Source organism: Pelophylax lessonae, assembly GCF_965119305.1.
Source record: "Pelophylax lessonae genome assembly, chromosome: 4".
Lineage (NCBI taxonomy): Eukaryota > Metazoa > Chordata > Amphibia > Anura > Ranidae > Pelophylax > Pelophylax lessonae.
In genome coordinates this window covers 658,967,061-658,989,275 of record NC_138771.1, presented here as the reverse complement: position 1 = coordinate 658,989,275, position 22,215 = coordinate 658,967,061, and the positions used below count along the sequence as shown (strand labels likewise).

The 22,215-nt window shown below is 47.9% G+C and overlaps 1 protein-coding gene across 1 annotated transcript in view; it reads right to left on the bottom strand.

The window, feature by feature from the left end:
* LOC309553061 (uncharacterized protein) overlaps positions 1 to 20,803 on the bottom strand; it is a 149,358-nt gene extending 128,555 nt beyond the window's left edge. The window contains exon 1 of the mRNA XM_082253959.1: positions 19,207 to 20,803. Coding sequence (XP_082110085.1) covers positions 19,207 to 20,780 — 1,574 coding nt within the window. The 5' untranslated portion in view covers positions 20,781 to 20,803. The remainder of the gene's footprint in view (positions 1 to 19,206) is intronic.
* Between the last annotated feature and the right edge of the window lie 1,412 nt (positions 20,804 to 22,215).

Genomic DNA, 22,215 nt, shown 5'->3' with positions numbered 1-22,215 from the left:
AAGGAAAGTCAATGCACACCGGATTCGGCGGGGGCCTAGATCAAGGAAGAAAAAGGAGAAGAGGGCCAGGGTACAGAGAACTGAATCAGATAACAAGGCTACATCAAGAGAATTCCCAACTAACTTGGTCGGGCCCTCCCCAGTGGTCTCGGTTCAGGTGGAAGGAATTTACACAAGAGCCCTCCTTGACACAGGGGCCCAGGTGACTCTTTTGTATAGAGACTTCTATGATAAATATCTTACCCATCTACCTTTGCAGAAGTTGGAAGATCTGGAGATATGGGGTATTGGGACCCAAAGTTTTCCCTATGACGGGTATCTGCCAATCAAGTTGACCTTTGATCCATCAGTGGCTGGTGAAGCGGAAACCTTCGACACCTTAGCGGTGGTCTGTCCTCGTCCACCAGGGGCCAACAAAAGCTCTCTCATCGTAGGAACAAACACTGACCTGGTAAGGCGCCTTCTGATACAACTGGTCCAGGGACAAGATGCTCAGGCGCCAAGGATCCATCCCATGCTACGGCAGGCCTACCAACGATTAGTGTTGGAGCAAGAGACCCCCGCAGAAGGAGTTGGACGACTCTGGAAGCTGGATAGAGCAGAAAAGGTCTTACAGCCAGGAGAGGTGGCCTGTTTTAAGGCTTCTGTTAAACTCACATGGCAACAGCCGGGTCCCTTCATTATCTTTGAATCAGGTCAAAAGGAGAGACAGAGAGGGATAGAAGTGATCCCTGAGGTGATCCCTTTGAAGGTGTTACAGGAAAACCGTGGAAGGGTTTTAGTGAGTGTCAGAAACACCTCTATTACACCAGTGAAGGTACCGGCCAGAGTGCTCCTGGGCCAAGTCAACCCGGCTACCCCAGTTGCCCCCATTGATTTCAAAGAAAAGGAACAGGGTGAAGCGGTTATAGAGGAGCTCTGCTCTGGAAGCGCTGCCCTCCCGCCGGAATGGGTGAAGAGGGCCAAGGCACAACTTGCTCGATGGAGGGAAATATTCTCTAAGGACGAGTTTGACGTGGGATGTGCCAGGAGCGCCACTCATAAGACCCGCCTGAGTGAGGACAAGCCTTTCAGGGAGAGAGTCCGGCGAGTCCCCTTAGGTGACTTAGAAGATCTACGTCAACAGCTGGCAGAGCTCAAAAAGATCGGGATTATCCGAGAATCCAGGAGCCCGTATGCTTCCCCGATAGTGGTAGTCCGGAAGAAAAATGGATCTTTGAGGCTTTGTATCGACTACCGAACGCTGAACAGAAGAACCATCCCAGACCAGTATACCACTCCTCGAATCGAAGATGCCCTACAGAGTCTGTCAGGGGCGAAGTGGTTCAGTGTGATGGACTTAAAGAGTGGGTATTATCAGATCCCCATGCACCCTGAAGATCGGGAGAAAACAGCCTTCATCACCCCTGTTGGGTTCTTTGAGTTCAATCGCATGCCTCAGGGGTTGTCCGGGGCCCCTGCTACCTTCCAGAGGCTGATGGAAAGGACCGTTGGAGATATGAACTTGATAGAGGTACTGGTATACTTGGATGATGTTATCGTGTTTGGCAGAACTTTGGAAGAACACGAGGAGAGGTTGGAAAAGGTCTTGAAGAGGCTACATGAAGAAGGTCTGAAACTTTCTCCTGAGAAGTGCCAATTCTATCAGTCCTCGGTCCATTACCTGGGCCATATCGTGTCTGGAGAAGGGGTGGCCACTGACCCGGACAAGCTGGATGCTGTTGCTTCCTGGCCCAGACCCACAAATGTGACCGAACTCCGGTCATTTTTGGGCTTTTGCTCCTATTACAGGAGGTTTGTGGAGGGGTTCGCCCAGATTGCCCGACCCCTAAATGAGCTCCTGAAGAATGAAGAAGATGATGTCCCTAAGTTGGTAAAGCCGGTGAAGTCCACCATGGGCCCCCGGAAGGCTAAGGAATCCATCCAGGATCAGTGGACCCCGGAATGCGAAGGGGCCTTTGTCCAGCTGAAGGAAACCCTAACCACTGCCCCTGTGTTGGCCTATGCGGACCCCACAAAACCATATGAACTGCATGTTGATGCCAGCCGAGATGGGCTGGGGGGGGTACTTTATCAGGAGCATGAGGGTCATCTGCGACCTGTTGCCTATGTGAGCAGAAGCCTACTGCCTGCTGAAAGGAATTATCCTACTCACAAACTTGAATTCTTGGCCTTGAAGTGGGCTGTGGTTGACAAATTGAAAGACTACCTGTACGGAGCTGAATTCATTGTCAAGACAGATAATAATCCCCTCACCTATCTGTTGACTACGGCCAAGCTGGATGCAACAGGACATCGATGGTTGGCTGCCCTCTCTAGCTTCAATTTTAGCCTGAAGTATCGGCCAGGAATCGGAAATAGGGATGCAGATGCCCTATCCAGAAGGTTGCATGTTCCACAGGAACCTGCGGAAGAATGGACTCATTTGGCTCCAGAAGGGGTGCGTGCCCTATATCAGGGAACTGAATTTCGATCCCGAGGAGGGTCAAGAGCAGAAGAGATTGGGGTTTCGGCTATCGGAGTACCCAAATGCTACTGCCAGGTGACCCAAGTTGAAGGGGAGGGTTTGCCCCGGCTGTCCAAAAGGGACTTGCGGAAGGAGCAGTTGGAAGACCCTTTGGGAAAACTTCTCTTGGAAGCCCTGGAGATCCAGAGCCCTGAGTTGCTTCTAACTGACTCCCCTCAGGGGGCCCGTCTGTTGCATAGAGAGTGGACCCGGTTACAGATCAGAGAAGGAGTGGCCTACCGGAGAGGTCCATCTGAAGATCTGGAGGAGAAGTGGCAACTGTTCTTACCAGCTAAATACAGAGAGGGAGTTCTGGCCGCTCTTCATGATAATCATGGCCATCTGGGGCCCGAAAGAACCTTTCAGCTTGTCAGGGACAGGTTCTACTGGCCTTGTATGAGGGCCGAAGTTGAAGGATACTGTCATTCTTGTGTCCGGTGTATACAGAGGAAGACTCTGCCACGTCAAGCAGCCCCAATGGGCCATCTACAAAGTCAGGGACCCATGGAGCTGGTGTGCATTGATTTCCTTTGCTTAGAGCCTGATCTGAGTGGCCAGGGGAATGTCCTTGTGGTAACAGACCATTTTACCAGATATGCTCAAGCATTCCCAACAAGGGATCAGAAGGCCTCAACGGTAGCCAAAGTTCTTGTAGAGAAGTTCTTTGTACATTATGGGTTACCACAGCGCCTCCATTCTGATCAGGGAAGGGACTTTGAAAGCAGACTGATCAAGAGACTGTTAGATATGTTAGGCATTCAAAAGACTAGAACCACTCCCTACCATCCACAGGGGGATGCCCAGCCTGAACGATTTAACAGGACTCTTTTGGATATGTTGGGGACTTTGAGCTCAGAGAAGAAACAGCATTGGGGCAGGCACGTAGCTGCCATTGTGCATGCCTACAACAGCACTGTCAGTGATGCTACTGGATATTCCCCTTATCGGCTGATGTTTGAAAGGGAGGCTCGGTTGCCAGTGGATTTGGCCTTTGGCATTTCGCCTGATCATACCTCTTCAGCATCGCATAGAGGATATGTGGACCGACTGCGGAAGAGTCTGAAAGCGGCCTATGACAAGGCTCAGGCCACATCTGATCAACGTGGACTGCGGAATAAAAAAAATTTCGACCTAAAAGTTCGGATCCATGACCTGCAACCAGGGGACAGGGTTTTGTTGAGAAACTTGGGTGTCCCGGGAAAACACAAGTTGGCAGACCGCTGGAAGTCCCAACCTTATGTTATCTGTAAGCAACTGCCAAACCTTCCTGTGTACCAAATTCGGCCTGAGGGAAGTGTGGGTCCATTGAAGGCTTGGCATCGGAACCATTTGCTGCCTCTCTCTGAAGCGGTTCGTATGCCCCCTGTGGAAGACTTGTCAGCGGCCCCTTCGACTTCTCGCCGGTCCAGACCAGTTACCAGATCTCAGACGATGCTCCCAGATGAGGGAGAGGGAAGTTCTCCATCTGAAGATTTGGAAGATGAAGAGGAGGTACCCGACTGGTTGTGGTCATCTCAGTTGCCAGAACCCACACCTGCCTCCCTGTCTTCGTCTGACTTGGCTGATAGAGGAGCCCTTCGGGCAGAAGCCCCTGAATTCATACCCTTTCATATGCTTCCAGAAGAAGCAGCTGAGGATGAAGATCCTGAGGAGGAGGTTGCACCCTTCTCTGAAGAAGAACTGACCTCTCTTGAGCCATCAGGTGCCTCTGTGTTGGAACATGAGGAGGGGGACATGGAAGAATCCTCAGAAGTGCCTGATCCTAGTACCTCTGAGAGCATGCCTCCACGGGAACAGAGGGAAAGGAGAGTCATTCACCCACCTAAGAGACTGACCTATGATCAATTGGGTGAATGTTCGGAAGAAGCTGTTTTTATCTCCAAAAGGTCTCCTGACCAGCCTAGTTCCTCCACTGTAGATTTGGTGGGGGACAACCCTAGCTCACCCCCAGGCACAACTGTACAAGCCACCCAAGTTTTGGGGGGTCTGTGAGAGATCATGAGAACAAAGTATTGAAGTAGAAAACGTTTGCATTTAAGTTTGTACATAAGGATATTGGGTTTGGCCATTATAATAAGCACAGTTTTTGAGGTTCACAATTTGGTTTACTTTGTGAGTTAATGTTTGCGCACATTTTGTTGCTCTGACCTCACTATATGTTTTTTTTCTCTCTCACCTTTTGATGTTTTTTTTTCAACACAAACTTTAAGATGTAAGTGTTTAAGAAATTGCAAAGGCACATGTGCTTTTTAAAGGAGCACTATATAAAAGCACTAGAAATTAGCACTATATTAACACTGTAGAAATCACTTATTTGCTTATTAATTGCACTTTATCGTTTTACTGTTGCACTGCTATTAGAATACAAAATTGGATATATTCAGATTGACTTATTTCAGCAAAATGTTAATGTTTTTGTTGTATAATGCCAACCTATGCACTAGGGTACATACTGTTGACCTCTTTGGGGACCAAAGTTTCTCAAGTGGGGGGAGTGTGTAGCGGGGTTAAACATGCCTAAAGACACTGTTTGATATGTGGGAAGGAACTAGGCTCCCTCTAGTGGTAGCTGCATGGAATTTCCTGGGCTGTGACTTCCTTTTCACAAGATGAAGAAACTACATCTCCCAGGCTGCTTTGCAAGATCCAGGAACTAGGCTCCCTCTAGTGGTAGCTGCATGGAATTTCCCAGGCTGTGACTTCCTTTTCACAAGATGAAGAAACTACATCTCCCAGGCTGCTTTGCAAGATCCAGGGTGCACGGCTGCACCGCACGGCACTATGGGGGAGGTTATTTAAAGGAAGAGAGAAGCGCGCGAAGGAGGCGCCTTTCTGCGCTGGACTCTGAGGAACCAGCGAGCGAGAGTGAAGGACTGACACTGGATATTGGGCCAGAGCCTCTTAGCCTGGAGGGACGACGTGGAACCGTCCCATCTCAAGCACGAGGCACATTCCTGGAGGTCATACTGCTGTTTGCTGAGACCGGAAGTCATCCGCCAGAAGGACCTCGCGCGGCTGGCACATAGCCAAAGGACTGAGACCGCAGTGGAGGCGCGCGAAGGAGAAACTTCTGTTGGTGAGAGGGCACATGCCCAATAACTGACTTTATCTGCCGAAGAGATAGTTCTATCTACAGATAGCAGTAGCGCAGCAGGAGGTGATAAAACCCCGGGGTTTATCAGCATACTTTCTCAGGAGACTCATAGACAAACAGTAAGGTCTGTAAAGGAGTCGCCAGAGGCTTATCTCTCTCGCAGAAGTTATTGCTCAGTTACGCAGACACCCTGCGGTGACAACTAACAGCTCGTTGTCTCTCTCTCTCTTGATCTTTATTCCTAATCTGGATTACAAATGAGCTCTATTCAATAACCTTGCTAGCGAAGATCAACAAGAAAGAAGAGAACTCTGGGGGGGGGACTCAGATAGGCCTACCTACCTGGTACTGTGTCTACCCTTAATGCAGGAGGAGTGTGGGGGTATTCTTTTACCTTTTTAAAGCTGTTTTAAATAACCTTTTATGGACTCGTATTGTATTGTATTGTATCTCCCCTATTCAATTTGATATATAGTAAACTAAGTTTGGTTAATTACAATCCTGTGCGTTGTTCCATTGTGTCACCCAGAAGGACTACCATTCAAGAAGGTAACAAGGTATGGTTGCATAGTGAAGTATTGTATTTCAATCTGTGTATCCATTTGATAGTCCAGTCCTATTCTGGGTCAGTTGTGCCTGAGGAGGGATCGAGCCAATTTGATTGGGTTGTTAGGCAGGGTGTAGACCCAATAATATAATCAGCAGCTCCTGCGGGGGTGGTGCTACATATGCGACCCAAGAAAATTTCTCTACACTTAATGTGGCCCAGAGAAGCCAAAAGGTTGGACACCCATGCCTTAGACGATGCTCCTTCATTCTCCTTTAAGTTGAACCCATATTTGCTGGTGTTTCGTGGCTTGCAGGGGTAAGGGATCCTGCATAAGCACTCCAAGTATGTTCACGGTGACTCCAAACAGTCTTTCAATGCACGCTTGCTGCCTTCGCAGTGCTTTCTCTGCTCCCTGCGGCACAGCAAACTCGTCCACCACGCTCTCATCATCTTGCGCAGCCTCATATTCGCCCACTGCCATCGGCATTTTAGGTAGGATAGCTTGTCCCTAATATGAAAGACTTTGCAATGAGAGGATAGAGGTGTTCTCCTCTTAAATGTCAGTAGCAGACTGCTAGTTCTTGGGGCCAGACTGTTTTGCACCCAGCGTCACTCAGCTCACCTGTCTCCGCATACTTCCCCCCTCCTTCTCAGATAATAATTAGAGACCTGTTTGTGTTTTCTGAAGTGAAAGAATATGCTGTGCCTTCTCTTATCTTCTTCCTCATTCTGTAAGAGTTCAGGCCTTGCTTTTATCCCCGACCCCGACCCCCCCCATGAATGTGTGTGTGCCTGTCTTACCTTAGCAATACCTGAACACATATGCGGGCTACTATCCCTGACATGATGTGAGTCTCCGACCTCACAGAGACACTGCACTCTCCTCACACACAACATGGCAAGTCTCCTACCTCACAGAGACACTGCACTCTCCTCACACACAACATGGCAAGTCTCCTACCTCACAGAGACACTGCACTCTCCTCACACACAACATGGCGACTCTCCTACCTCACAGAGACACTGCACTCTCCTCACACACAACATGGCAAGTCTCCTACCTCACAGAGACACTGCACTCTCCTCACACACACAACATGGCAAGTCTCCTACCTCACAGAGACACTGCACTCTCCTCACACACAACATGGCAAGTCTCCTACCTCACAGAGACACTGCACTCTCCTCACACACAACATGGCAAGTCTCCTACCTCACAGAGACACTGCACTCTCCTCACACACAACATGGCGACTCTCCTACCTCACAGAGACACTGCACTCTCCTCACACACAACATGGCAAGTCTCCTACCTCACAGAGACACTGCACTCTCCTCACACACACAACATGGCAAGTCTCCTACCTCACAGAGACACTGCACTCTCCTCACACACAACATGGCAAGTCTCCTACCTCACAGAGACACTGCACTCTCCTCACACACAACATGGCAAGTCTCCTACCTCACAGAGACACTGCACTCTCCTCACACACAACATGGCAAGTCTCCTACCTCACAGAGACACTGCACTCTCCTCACACACAACATGGCACGTCTCCTACCTCACAGAGACACTGCACTCTCCTCACACACAACATGGCAAGTCTCCTACCTCACAGAGACACTGCACTCTCCTCACACACAACATGGCAACTCTCCTACCTCACAGAGACACTGCACTCTCCTCACACACAACATGGCAACTCTCCTACCTCACAGAGACACTGCACTCTCCTCACACACAACATGGCAAGTCTCCTACCTCACAGAGACACTGCACTCTCCTCACACACACAACATGGCAAGTCTCCTACCTCACAGAGACACTGGGCTCTCCTCACACACAGAATGAAATGGGAAGTCTCCTAGCTCACAATGACACTGGACTCTTCTGTCTTCTCACACAGAACAACTGGCAAGTCTCATGTGACAAATACCGTAACCATACTCAGGGTGGGTCACTCACAACTTGCCGCAGCGCGGGCAGCGCAAGCAAGACAGTGTCCCTGTGTTTTAAAAATGGCGCCAACCGTCGCCAGTTCGTCACTGCGCATGCGCCCGCCCAGCCGGAAATAGGCGAGCTTTTCCGAGACCGACAGGCTTCGGAACGGCGCATGCGCAGTTGCGTTGCGGCCGTTCCTCCATCTTTTTAATGGGCGCCGCTGCCCGTAACGGGCATTTACGGGCAGCCCGAAAATGGGCTAAAATTCACGGGCTGCCCGTAAATCTACGGGCGGTTGGAAACACTGGCCTGGCATGGGTAGATCTGATCAGTTGGAGGCCTGAACAGGAGCCTTGCCCAATGAAGCGGGAAGCAAAGGACAGCATGAGGACGTGTTTAAATGGGCTTAAAGCGGAGTACCACCTAAAAGTGGAACTTTCACTTTAGGGCTTCCTGCCTGGCTCCTGTTTGTGAAACAGAGCTTTTTTTTTGGGGGGGGGGGGGGTACCGGATTTTGACAGATACCTCCTCCCACTTCCATTCTGTTCGCCTTAGGCAATTGGAAGCGGAAGTTCTCCTTCCTGAAGTCTTCTGGGACACATGACCACTCTCGCATGCGCAGTGGGCACTCGGCTGTGAAGCTGCAAGCTTTCACAGCCGGGTGCCCATAGTAGAGATGCTGGCACCACTGAGGGAGGACACGGGGCGAACAGCGAGAACACGGCTGGGGTGGGTACACCGCTGTATCATGGGACAGGTGAGTGGCTGTTGACTTTTAATAAACAAAAAAATTACTGGAACTCAGATTTAAGGGTTGAGGGCATTTAGAGCTTGAGTGTCCATTAATTTTAATGGCCTGAATAAATGAATATCCTGGCCAATGGAATGAATGAACGTCCAGATGCTTGATGTGCCCTAAAGGCTTTTGCAAAATGTGGCTTTAGGTATGTTTTTATTGCTGAATTTTCCTCCCCTGAAGTAGCTCACCTCCCTCCCTGCATGGTAGTTTAAGCAGCCGTCAGTATTAGCAGCTATGCTCCCCTTCAGGGTTCACGACACATGGCAATGGAGATGCGGGAAGGAGGGCAGAATCAGTACAAATGAGGGCCCAGAGGGAGCCTGAAGGAGACACCTGATGAAGATAGGAAGGAGATTCTGAGCATCTAAGTCAGGGGTGTCAAACTCAATTTCATTGCAGGCATTATGGTTTGCCCCACTTGGGCAAATTAACTCCCAATCAATCTGGCCCGACTGGATGAAAAAAGGCAGTGAACCCTTGTTAAGGGGTCTGGGCTGCTATCTTAAGATACGGCCTAGTGGTCGTTTCCAAAGTTTCTAGTGGTAGTTGGTTCAAGGAGCGCCCAAAATCAGCAATAAGAATCCCACTTGGATCAAAAGATAGTCGTTTTATTGGTAGCAGAACGTTATGCTGTCGGTTGCAGATCCGAATAGCAACATTTACGCCCTAAAGAAGGGGGGGGGGGCTCTGTTCCCCCCAAACACGTTGGCTTTAACATGTTCTGCTACCAATAGAATGACGATCTTTTGATCCAAGTGGGATTCTTATCGCTGATTTTGGGCGCTCCTTTAACCAACTACCACTAGAAACTTTGGAAACGACCACTAGGCCGTATCTTAAGGTAGCAGCCCAGACCCCTTAACAAAGGTTCACTGCCTTTTTTTCATCCAGTCGGGCCAGATTGATTGGGAGTTCATTTCCCCAAGTGGCCCCTTTAACTGACTACCACTAGGTATCACTTATGAGCACTGACAGGTATCATTTATGGGCACTGATTGGCAGCACTGATGGGCACTGTTGGGGCTGCACTGACAATGAGTGTTGATGTCCTCTGTGTGGATTTGCCGGTGTTAGGAACCGTTTGTTAGAAACCGCTAATTGGCTAACGCGCATGCGCGAATTAGCCAATGCGCACGTTATGCATTCTCACGTTTGCACGCACTGACCCAGACGTTTTGGCGCCAAGGAAGGCCTATTTAAAGGCAGCTGATGCATTGGCACTTTGCTGTCTTGTCTTCAGCTCCTGCCGTTGTTCCTGAACCTGTGACCTGTTTCCTGCTGATTTCCTGTTGACCTTTTGGCTTGTTCCTGACTCCGCTCGTCTGCTGCCCGTCCTGACCCCGGCTTGTTTGACCATTCTCTCGGATCTCCCTTGTCTGTTTACCTGCCTTCGGACCTTGATCGGTTCTCCCTTGGTGGGGCGACCCTGAGGACCGCGACCTGGTATCCACACGCAGCGAAGTCCATCCTCACCACCAGAGGCTCTAGCGAAAACCGGTGGATACTTAGAAAAAAACGGAACAGAACTGAAAGGAAGAAAATCGGATGTCAGCGGATGGTATTCCGCTGACATCCACAATGCCATTGACTTACATTATGTCCGCAAATCATCCACAAAAAAATAGGATGATTTGCGGACATACGGAGCGCCCGTGTGAAAGGGCCCTAAAGCACTGCGTAAATTGACAGCGCTATATAAATACCTGAAATAAATAAATAAATAGCAACAATTCTGAAAAAAAAAAAACAATATTTTTCACATTCTGCTATATGACATTTCCCCAAAAAAATTTTTAAATCAAAATTTTTTAACAATTTGTTTTCTGCTACATATTTTTGGTAAAAAAAAATCTCAATAAGCGTATTTTGATTGGTTTGCGCAAAAGTTATCGCGTTTACTAACTAAGGGAAAGATTTATGTCATTTTTATTGTTTTTTTTTAATAGTAATGGCGGCAATCTGCGATTTTTAGCGGGACTGCGACATTACGGCGGACAGATCGGACCCCTAACTGATATTTTTGACACTTTTGGGGGACCAGTGACATTACTACAGTAATCAGTGCTAAGAATATGCACTGTTACTGTAATAATTACACTGGCAGGGGAGGGGTTAACAGTGTGGGTGATCAAGGGGTTAAATGTGTACCTAGGGGCGTGTTTCTAACTGTGGGGGGCGTGGCTTGTGAAATTATCCCTGAGACCCTTGTTCCTATATAGAAGGATCACAGGCGCTCTGTGATCATTCCAGGCAGAAGGACGGTCGGCTGTGTTTACAATAGCTGACCGCTCTCTCTCAGCGGGGAGCGATCGCGGGTGTCAGGCGGCAATCGGAGCCTCCTGCCCCGTGCATCGGCTTCCCTGCTGACGAGAGGGAGTGCCTCCTGAGACGGCAGCGCGCGCTCACCCCCTAGCTGCAGGTGCGCGACCGATGTAGACCTACGTCGGTTTGCTTGGGAGAGCCACACTGCCAAAAAGGCGGCGTGTGGTCGGCAACCGGTAAACTACATTTTCACAGCACCCCCGGCATTTCGTGCATTGCTCTGGCTTCCCCAGCATTCCCTGCTCAGGCTGCATGCTAAACTCCCTGAGGCCGCACGCAGCCCACCAGATCATCCCCCCCCCCCTAGTTACCTTTTGTATTACCTGACCCTCCCTTCTAGTTTGTAACCGCTAACGAGCGGGCCCTTTGGATTCCTCCTTTAACCACTTTGCCGTCTGCTCACTAGAGCTCTACTGCGGCAAAGTGGCTGTTGTAGGTCTGACGACGTAGACCTACGTCACCAGACACTCCCCCTTCTAGGCGGCGCGGCGCCGGAGGCTCGCTCCTGCTGTATTCAGTCACAGCGGGAGTCGGGCCAGGGGAGGAGAGGCGGTGATCGCCGCCGCTCTTCCCCGATCGTCGGGGAATCGAGTGTGGAGATCCGCCCGCTTGTGTAAACAAAGCGGGCGGATCTCCTAAGTGACAGGCAGGGTCAGATTGCAGGGTTGAGCATAGCTGAACATGCGATCTGTCCCTGTGTCACTCAGTCCCCTCCCCCCACACACGTCAGTAAGCACCAGGCATACATTAACCCCTCCCTCTCCAATAAAATTAACACCTTCCCTGCCAGTGTCATTATTACAGTGACAGTGCATATTTATAGCACTGATTACTGTAGTAATGTCACTGGTACCCCCAAAAGTGTAAAAAATGTCAGTCAAGGGTCCGATCTGTCCGCCGCAATGTCGCAGTCCCGCAAAAAAAAAAAATCACAGATCGCCGCCATTACTCGTTAAAAAAAAAAACACCAAAAACGACAGAAATCTTTCCCTTTGTTAGTAAAAGCAATAACTTTTGCGCAAACCAATCAAAATACGCTTATTGAGATTTTTTTTTACCAAAAATATGTAGCAGAAAACAAAATTGGCCAAAAATGATAAAAAATTTTGATTTTTGCATTTTTTGGGGGGGGGGGGGGGATTTTATATAAAAAAATGTGAAAAATATTGTTATTTATTCAAAATTGTCGCTCTTTTTTTTGTTTATAGCGCAAAAAGTAAAAATCGCACAGGTGATCAAATACCACCAAAAGAAAGCTCTATTTGTGGGACAAAAAGGACGTAAATTTTGTTTGGGTACGGCGTCGCACGACTGCGCAATTGTCAGTTAAAGTCGCACAGCGCCGAATCTCAAAAAGTGGCCCGGACGTAAGACAGCAAAATCCTCCGGTGGTAAAGTGGTTAATGAATTGTATAGTAACCATGCTGTCTGCCCTAATGTTGTAAAGCACTGCAATATAAATCCTGTATAATTGTATAATAATAATAATAATATCGGGACACCCCTAAAGTAGTGCAAGGGCCTGCCTGATTGGATACAGAGTGATCCGATAGATGGTGTGTCCTCCTATGATAAAGTTTTGGTAAATCTAAGGAGATTGTACAGAGATTGTACAATCCGATGGCTTCTAGATTCAAGTGAATGGGCTGCCTGCCCTATGCGTGAAAAGTGAAAACGCTCTAAAACACCCAAAACAAAAACATGCAGGAATGTGACTTTCACTATGTGAATGGGGCCTGAAACTGAGTGTCCACTCCCTGCTATGTACTCGTATAAAGATTGCCATGCACTATGCAATCTGATTGTACAATTTAGTTTAGATTTACCAGAACTATGGAACAGGAGGTCCCACCTGAACAATCCATTTAGTTTGTATCCAATCAGGCAGGCCCTTGTACTACATAGCTGATGGGAGAAATAAAGGAGATTGTACAATCAGATTGTATAGGTAGTGGGTCTAAAGTGGCACTGTAATGAGGGAGGTGATGTTCAGAGTGGCGAAGGCGCCCTATCACACCCTCTCTGTGATGTAACAAAGGAAGTGAAGGCTTCTGTGGGATGGCCTACAAGAAGTGAAGGCTTCTGGGGGATGACCTACAGGAAGTGAATGCTTAGAGAGGATCTACAGGAAGTGAATGCTGAGAGACGATCTATATGAAATGAATGCTGAGAGACGATCTACAGGAAGTGAATGCTGAGGGACAATGAACAGGAAATGAATGCTGAGGGACAATGAACAGGAAGTGAATGCTGAGGGACAATGAACAGGAAGTGAATGCTGAGGGACAATGAACAGGAAGTGAATGCTGAGAGACGATCTAGAGGAAGTGAATGCTGAGAGACGATCTAGAGGAAGTGAATGCTGAGAGACGATCTAGAGGAAGTGAATGCTGAGAGACAATGAACAGGAAGTGAATGCTGAGGGACAATGAACAGGAAGTGAATGCTGAGAGACGATCTAGAGGAAGTGAATGCTGAGAGACGATCTAGAGGAAGTGAATGCTGAGAGACGATCTAGAGGAAGTGAATGCTGAGAGACAATGAACAGGAAGTGAATGCTGAGGGACAATCTACAGGAAGTGAATGCTGAGAGACGATCTATAGGAAGTGAATGCTGAGAGACGATCTACAGGAAGTGAATGCTGAGAGACGATCTACAGGAAGTGAATGCTGAGAGACGATCTACAGGAAGTGAATGCTGAGGGACAATGAACAGGAAGTGAATGCTGAGGGACAATCTACAGGAAGTGAATGCTGAGGGACAATGAACAGGAAGTGAATGCTGAGAGACGATCTAGAGGAAGTGAATGCTGAGAGACAATTCATAATCCATCACATTGTGCTGCACCTCAATCACAATGGTCAATGCCCACTGACCCGCCAAAAGGAAAAAATCCCAAAACCTAGGAGGGGCCCACTCTGTTTTTTTTTTTTTCTTTAACTATTCTGAACACTTTGTTTACAAGGTCGGTGCCAGTCCCAGTCCCAGCCAGTAAATGAATGGGGCTGGTTACTAACATGGGGTCCTTTCACACAGGTTTTCGGCCTGGCCGACTCCGTTTTGCTCAGCGGGGATCGATCCACCAATCCCCGCTGAGCAGGCGGATGACAGCTTCGTCTCTGCTTAATTTCCAGAGACAGAGCTGTCTCCTCTATGGGAGATCGGATGAAAATGGACCGCCTGTCCGTTTTCATCCCATCCGATCCAATCCTCCAGACGGATGGAAAATAGGGTTTCCATGAGTCTGGATTTCACGGACAGGATCGGATCGGATAGCAGCGGGTGTCAGTGGACATGTCACCGCTGACACCCGCTGCTGCATAGGGGTGCATAGAGCATCCAATCCGGTCCGCCTGAAAAACTGACAGGGACCGGATTGGAAAGCCCGTGTGAAAGGGGCCTAACTGGTAAAAACCATTCGTAGCAGAAGGAGGAAGCTGCCATATATAAGAGTGGGAGGAAAACCTGCTACTACTATATGATGTTTGGCTAAAAGAGAAAAAACATGGCGCCCACACTCCATAGTGTAGCATTAAACCATAATGTATTTATTGAACAAAGGATAAAACTGCACTCACAAAGATGGGGGGACATATGGGAATGTACATAAGGTGTGCCAGGAAACGAGGTAATCTCGGGATCATTTCTTCATATGTTTCCAGTGAGATTTTTACATCAATTTTCAACTCTTTCTGTCTATAAAATAATCAACAGAACAAACTGACTATAAACGTATCAATGATAAAGAATGAGACCTTCTACACATCAGAGGGAGAGAGAAAGGGAAAGAGAGAGAGAGAACGAGAAAGAGAGGGGGGGGAGAGAGTGAGAGAGAAAGAGAAAAAAGAGAGAAGGAGAAAGAGATAATGAAAGAGAGAGAAGGGGGAGAGAAAGAGAAAGGGGGGGGATAGAGAGAGTGCGAGAGAAAGAGAGAGAGAAAAAAAAAAGAGAGAGAGAACAAGAATGAGAGAGAGAGAGGGGGGGGAGAGAACGAGAAAGAGAGAATGAAAAAGAAGAGAGAAGGGGGGGAGAGAGGGGGGGAGAGAGAGAAAGTGGGGGAGAGAGAGATAAAGGGGGATAGAGAGAGCGCGAGAGAAAGAGAAAGAGAGAGAAAGAAAGAGAGAGAACGAGAAAGAGAGGGGGAGGGAGAGAGTGAGAGAGAAAAAAGAAAGAACGAGAAAGAGAGAATGAAAAAGAAGAGAGAAGGGGGAGAGAAAGGGGGGAGGGAGAGAGAAAGTGGGGGAGAGAGAGAGAGATAAAGGGGGATAGAGAGAGCGCGAGAGAAAGAGAATGAGAAAGAGAGAGAAAGAAAGAGAACGAGAAAGAGGGGGGAGGGAGAGAGTGAGAAAGAAAAAAGAAAGAAAGAGAGAATGAAAAAGAAGAGAGAAGGGGGAGAGAAAGGGGGGAGAGAGAGAGAGAAAGTGGGGGAGGAAGAGAGAGAAAGGGGGAATAGAGAGAGCGCGAGAGAAAAAGAATGATAAAGAGAGAGAAAGAAAGAGAGAGAACGAGAAAGAGAGGGGGGAGGGAGAGAGAAAAAAGAAAGAACGAGAAAGAGAGAATGAAAAAGAGAGAGAAGGGGGAGATAGAAAGGGGGTGAGAGGGGGGAGAGAGAGAGCATGAGAGAAAGAGAATGAGAGAGAGAAAGAATGAGAGAGAGAGAGAGAGAGAGAGAGAATGAGAGAGAGAGAGAGAATGAGAGAAAGAGAATGAGAGAGAGAGAGAATGAGAGAGAGAGAATGAGAGAGAGAGAGAATGAGAGAGAGAGAGAGAGAATGAGAGAGAGAGAGAATGAGAGAGAGAGAGAGAATGAGAGAGAAAAAGAGAGAATGGGAGAGCCAGAGGAAAAAAGGGAAAGAACGAGAAAAAAACAGACAATAAGAAAGAGAAAAACAAGTGAGACAGAGAGAATGAGAGAGAGAGAGAGAATAGGGTGTGTTGTAAATATGGGGCTGGGTTCACATTTATGCGATTGCAGACATTGTGATTCGCACAGCATTCCTGCGCACATCACCTGCGATGTCTGTGTGATGCAAATTCAGCCATCCATTTTTGTAAGGCTGAAATCGCATCGCATTCGCACCAAAATGGTGCAGGACCCTTTTTTTTGGTCCACACTGGAATCAGATCGCATCGGTGTTCAGACCCATGCGATCCGATTCCACAGGTCTACTCACTGCGTTCTGCAAACCGATTTGGGGAGGGGGGTGTCCTTAACTTTATTCTGACACCCGCATCCGGTCGCAGAGCGCAGTGTAAACTGCCTGCGATTCAGATGCAATGCGGGAACCCGCACAGGAATCGCTGTGGTTCCCGCATCACACCAGTGTGTTCCCAGCCTGAAAGCAAAAATATATCTGTTAACTACTTGAGCTCCGGAAAGTTTTACTCCCTTCACGAACAGGCTATTTTTCGCTATCCAGCACTGCGCTATTTTAACTGGCAATTGCGCAGTCATGCTACATTTTACCCAAATGACATTTAGATAGTTTTTTCACACAAATAGATTTTTTTGTGGTATTTGATTACCACTAGGTTTTATTTTTTTGTGATATAAACGAAAATTGTGAAAAAACGAAACAATATTTTTAACTTTCTGTTATAAAACATATCTAAAAATCAACTTTTAGGCTAAAATTATTCTACAACATGTCTTTGGTGAAAAAAAAATCCCAATAAGTGTATATTAATTAGTTAGATCAATCCTGATGTCCTGGCAACCCCTAAAACGCCAGGGCAGTACAAATACAACCCCCCAAATTACCCCTTTTTTTTAAACCTAGACAGTCTAAGGTATTTGGAAAAAGGCATGGCGAGTTTTTTGAAGTTTTTATTTTTTATTTTTTTTTATGTGACAATTTTTTTTGAAAAATGTAGAACTCAAATACAATGTGTTTTTTTTTCCAGTTTTTTTTAACATACTGTCACCAGTGCAGTACAGTGTCACCATACGACTGGTTTAGTGGTGATCACGGATACTGACTGGTGACAGCATGTATAAAAAAAAAAATGTAACCCCCATGGTGCCAGCCACATGCAAATATGTGGCCTCTTGGCAGGTGGGCCTTGGCAGCGAGCGACCGCATATTTGCATGCATTAGTGAAAAAACAGCTGTGCGAGGGCGCGCATGCGCTGGCAGCTAACAGAAAGCAACTTGTGATTGGGAGTCTTCCGGTCATATGACCATCGTGACAGTCAATCACGGTGGTCACGTGATCATAACCCCTTTAAGGGCCAGAAGGCGCCGATTCTAAGAGGGTAAATACATTTGTATTAATTTTTTTTCTTTACACACTTTCATCAGAGTAGTTCAGTGTCACCATAGTGAGGGGGGGGGGGGTAATTTTTTTTACACTTTTATTGCTGTTACACTGATGATCATTGTAACAGCAATAAATGTCTTGTAGTCTTATGGATGGGTTACATTCATAACAGCTGTGATTACTGGTAATCTGAGATTGGCTACAGCTAATCACATGGTACAGGGTGCCATGACTGGCCCAGGTACCATGTGATAGCTGTGGGTCAATCACAGCATAGGAAACACAGCTCACATGATCGCTGGGCCGTGGGCACCAAGACCCGCAATCAGCTTTGTCCAGTGTCCAGGAGCCCCAAGCTGCATGCCCCTAACCCAGAACAGGCTGGATCATGTACGTGTACATTATCTAGCCTGCCTGTGCCAGCCGCCCACAGTAAAAGTACTGTGGGTGGTCGGCAGGTTGTTAAAGGGCCTTACATGATCGCCGGGCCGTGGGCACCAAGACCTGCAATCAGCTTTGTCCGGTGTCCAGGAGCCACAAGCTGCATGCCCCTAACCCAGAACAGACTGGATCACGTACGTGTACATTATCCAGCCTGCCTGTGCCAGCCACCCACAGTAAAAGTACTGTGGGTGGTTGGCAGGTTGTTAAAGGGCCTCACATGATCGCCGGGCCATGGGCACCAAGACCCGCAATCAGCTTTGTCCGGTGTCCAGGAGCCCCAAGCTGCATGCCCCTAACCCAGAACAGGCTGGATCACGTACGTGTACATTATCCAGCCTGCATGTGCCAGCCGCCCACAGTAAAAGTACTGTGGGTGGTCGGCAGGTTGTTAAAAGGGCCTTACATGATTGCTGGTGTTCTAAAATTTAGTCGGACCCGTGAAAATTCCGGACCCTCGTCACTTCCGGTGATACTACGTTACCACCAGCTCATCGCGAGCCCCGGTGCGCATGCGCACAAGACATTTTCCAGGTCCGATGAGATTTTAAGGCTTTGCTAACAGCTGACTGAGAGGAGGAGGTGGGGCTGAGGTGGGGCTGAGGTAGGACGACAACACCGCCGCGGGAAAATTTTACAACACCGCCGCATCATCGAGCAAGGAACATGTTGCAGAGCTGACTTAGAGGGGACTGTCCGTCCTGAGGAGGCGGGAAGGAAGTGAACATATATATATATATAGACTTTCGCCCTCACATAGAGCCACTTCCGCCTGTTCTCCCGATACTTCCGCCCTTACTGACACATACCTCCTCCTAAAGTCCATAGACTTCCGCCCTCAAAGTGAATTCCGCATTCTCTATGGAAACTAATAGAGAACCCCTCTGCAACATGTTCCTTGCTCGATGATGCGGCGGTGTTGTAAAATTTTCCCGCGGCGGTGTTGTCGTCCTACCTCAGCCCCTCCTCCTCCTCTCAGTCAGCTGTTAGCAAACTCTTAAAATCTCATCGGACCTAGAAAATGTCTTGTGCGCATGCGCACCAGGGCTCGCAACAACTGGTGATGGTGACGTAGTATCACCGGAAGTGACGAGGGTCCGGAATTTTCACGGGTCCGACTAAATTTTAGAACACCGGGCCGTGGGCGCCAAGACCCGGAATCAGTTTTGTCCAGTGTCCAAGAGGGGCCTTAAAGTAATTCTCACTTATTGAATATTCCACCAATCCACCCCCCCTCTCTGTGACATCACCAGTCTCTGGGCAGATTTCTCACATCTTCTGATTCACCCACATATCTTTATTACTCCACCTTCCCATAACCATAACCCGGCATGGAGGGGCTCAGTGAAGGTGGTGGTGAAGCTGCGGAGGTATTGGACGGGGTCACACAGATTATAAAAGGCGATCCGCCCGGCATCGTAATCCAGATATATCCTGACTCCGCTACAGATGAAATTACCAGGTAAGCGGATCCCTTTACCGTCATGTATGGCCAAATAATGGTCATCTTTTCTGACCAAACCCCAGGACTTGTTATTCCACCCAACAAGTGACTGCAATCCTTTTCTCTCTACACTGGGGTAACACATCCCGACTATCCATTTCTTTGCTTCTCTGACATCCACGTCCCAGTAATGTCTCCCTGAGGAGAAACTCTGACTGCTGATCACCTGAACATAACCCTGAAATCTCTCCGTTTTTTTGGGGCGCTTCTGGTATGTTTCTGACCAGGATACGGTTTTCCTGTCTTTCGATATAATTAGAGAATTATGAGCCGTGTTCACATCCAGAGATATGTCTGCCGCTCCCTGTATATAGAACTGTACATTTACCCGTGTTATTATATCAGATAATGTTTGTACTCCATTTGTTATCCGAGTCATATCCAGACCTTCTGCATCATGGAGGAGCTTCTTATGTCTCTCTCTGTCCTCATTATCTCCATCCTTAGTATCACACAAGTCACCTGTGTCTGATTCCTGTAGGACAGTCAGTGAATCCGTCATGTTACACAGCTCCTCAATGCAATGCATCTTCTTGGACAGCTCCTCCTTCTTTGTTTCCAGATCCCGGATCATTTCTGACATGCAGATGGAGACCCCCTGTGCCCACCTGGAAATCTCATCATGGAATCTCTCCTCCAGGTCATCCAGACGTTTCCTGAGATCTCTAAAAAGGGTGGTGACTTTCTTTTTGTCACCAGTTGCTTTTTCTTCTACTTTCCTCCTGTGTTCCTGCAGACTCTGGACTCTTTCCTCCGTCCCTTCTCTCTTTGTCAGAAGTTTCTGCAGAATGTTCCTCAGTGTCCCCTTCATCTTCTCAGAAGCCTCATCCAGCATCTCCACCTGGTGTCCCCGATGTTCTCCAGCCAAACTGCAGGATGCACAGACGCAGGTACCATCCTCAGTGCAGTAATACTCCAGGATCTTCTTATGGACGGAGCATTTCCTGCTCTCCATGGACAAAGTGGGGTCAGTTAGGATGTGTTCTGGGGACTTTTTGTGGACTCTCAGGTGTTTATCACATAGAGAAACCTCACAGTGTAGACAGAATCTAACAGCAGGTACAGGAGAGTCCACACAGAGAGTACAGAAGATCCTGGACTCATCCTGATCTGGCTGAGTAGACTGGAAATTCTCCACGATGTTACATAGAGTAATGTTCCTCTGCAGTGCAGGACGACTCCTGAACCTTTTTCGGCACACAGGACAGAAGTAATCTCCAGACCCCTCCTGTGTATCCAGCACACGATCAATACAGGCCCGGCAGAAGTTGTGACCGCATCTCAGCATTACAGGATCGGTATAAATGGTCAGACAGACGGAACATTCCAACTCAGCTCTCAGGTCTGCAGACGCCATGGCTGAAACCAGGAAGAGAAAGACACAGAATGCAGTTGGGAGGGGTGATTTCCTCCTACAGGGGAGGGGTGATTTCCTCCTAAACAGGAGGAGGCTGGGTCTGATCAGTGATATTTGACATGGAAGAGAACACAGCATGGAGGGGGAGGTGTTTTCCCCAGTAGTGAAGATAATCACACCTCCCGACTTGCGAAGACGGGGAAAGAGGGACCGATTGTTCTTTTCTAGGAAACGATCCGATCCGCGGGAGGTCAATGTTTCCGCACATTGACAATCACGGCTCGTAGACTTGAAAACATACAAAACCCAAACAATAGTTCATACTCCGAGGTTGAACAGTAGACATGAAAGCCCATGTGCCTGGTATAACAAATAACATTTGCTCCCTTTGTAACTACAGTCTGCTCTCCTACACACGAGCAGTTAGCACCCACCTCAGGAAGTAGTAGCTGAGTCCCAGGGCCCGGGAACTTTTAATCATTTCACGTTAAACATTATTTTATTTCTGACAGGCGGTTATAGGAACCATTAACCACTTAAGCCCCGGAAGATTTTACCCCCTTCCTGACCAGGGGGTATTTTGCGATTCGGCACTGCGTGACTTTAACGGACAATTGCACGGTCGTGTATCTAAACGAATTTGACGTCCTTTTTTTCCCACAAACAGAGCTTTCTTTTGGTGGTATTTGATCACCTGTGCGATTTTTTGATCATGCGCTATAAACAAAAAAAGAGCGTAAATTTAGCAAAAATAGCAATATTTTTCACATTTTTTATATGAAATTCCCCCCCAAAAAAATGTAAAAATCTAAATTTTTTAACATTTTCGGCCAATTTGTTTTATGCTATATATGTTTGGTAAAAAAAATTGCAAAAAGCGTATTTTGATTGGTTTGCGCAAAAGTTATCGCGTTTACTAACAAAGGGAAAGATTTTTGTCATTTTTTTTTTAACGCGTAATGGCAGCGATCTGCGATTTCTTTGCGGTACTGCGACATTGCGGCGGACAGATCGGACCCTTGACTGACATTTTTGACACTTTTGGGGTTACCAGTAACATTTCTACAGTAATCAGTGCTATACATATGCACTGTTACTGTAAAAATACACTGGCAGTGAAGGGGTTAACTTTTTTGAAAGGGCGGGGCTATGTGTGTCCCTAGGGGCGTGCTTTCTACTGTGATTGGCTGTGGCTTTATATGTATGAACAGTGATCAACGGTTCTACATAGTAGAACCGTATGATCATCCTTCATACACAGGGGAGAATGACAGGCAGCTTGTTTACACAAGCTGCCTGCCTTTCTCCCTCTCCCCCGACGATCGCCGAGTGACCCGATGTCCGCCGGTCACACGCGTGGGGGGGTGCGTGACCACGCGGGAGCGTGCCTCCGGCGGCACGCGCTTGCTCCCTAAACCCCCACAGGCTAGCGACG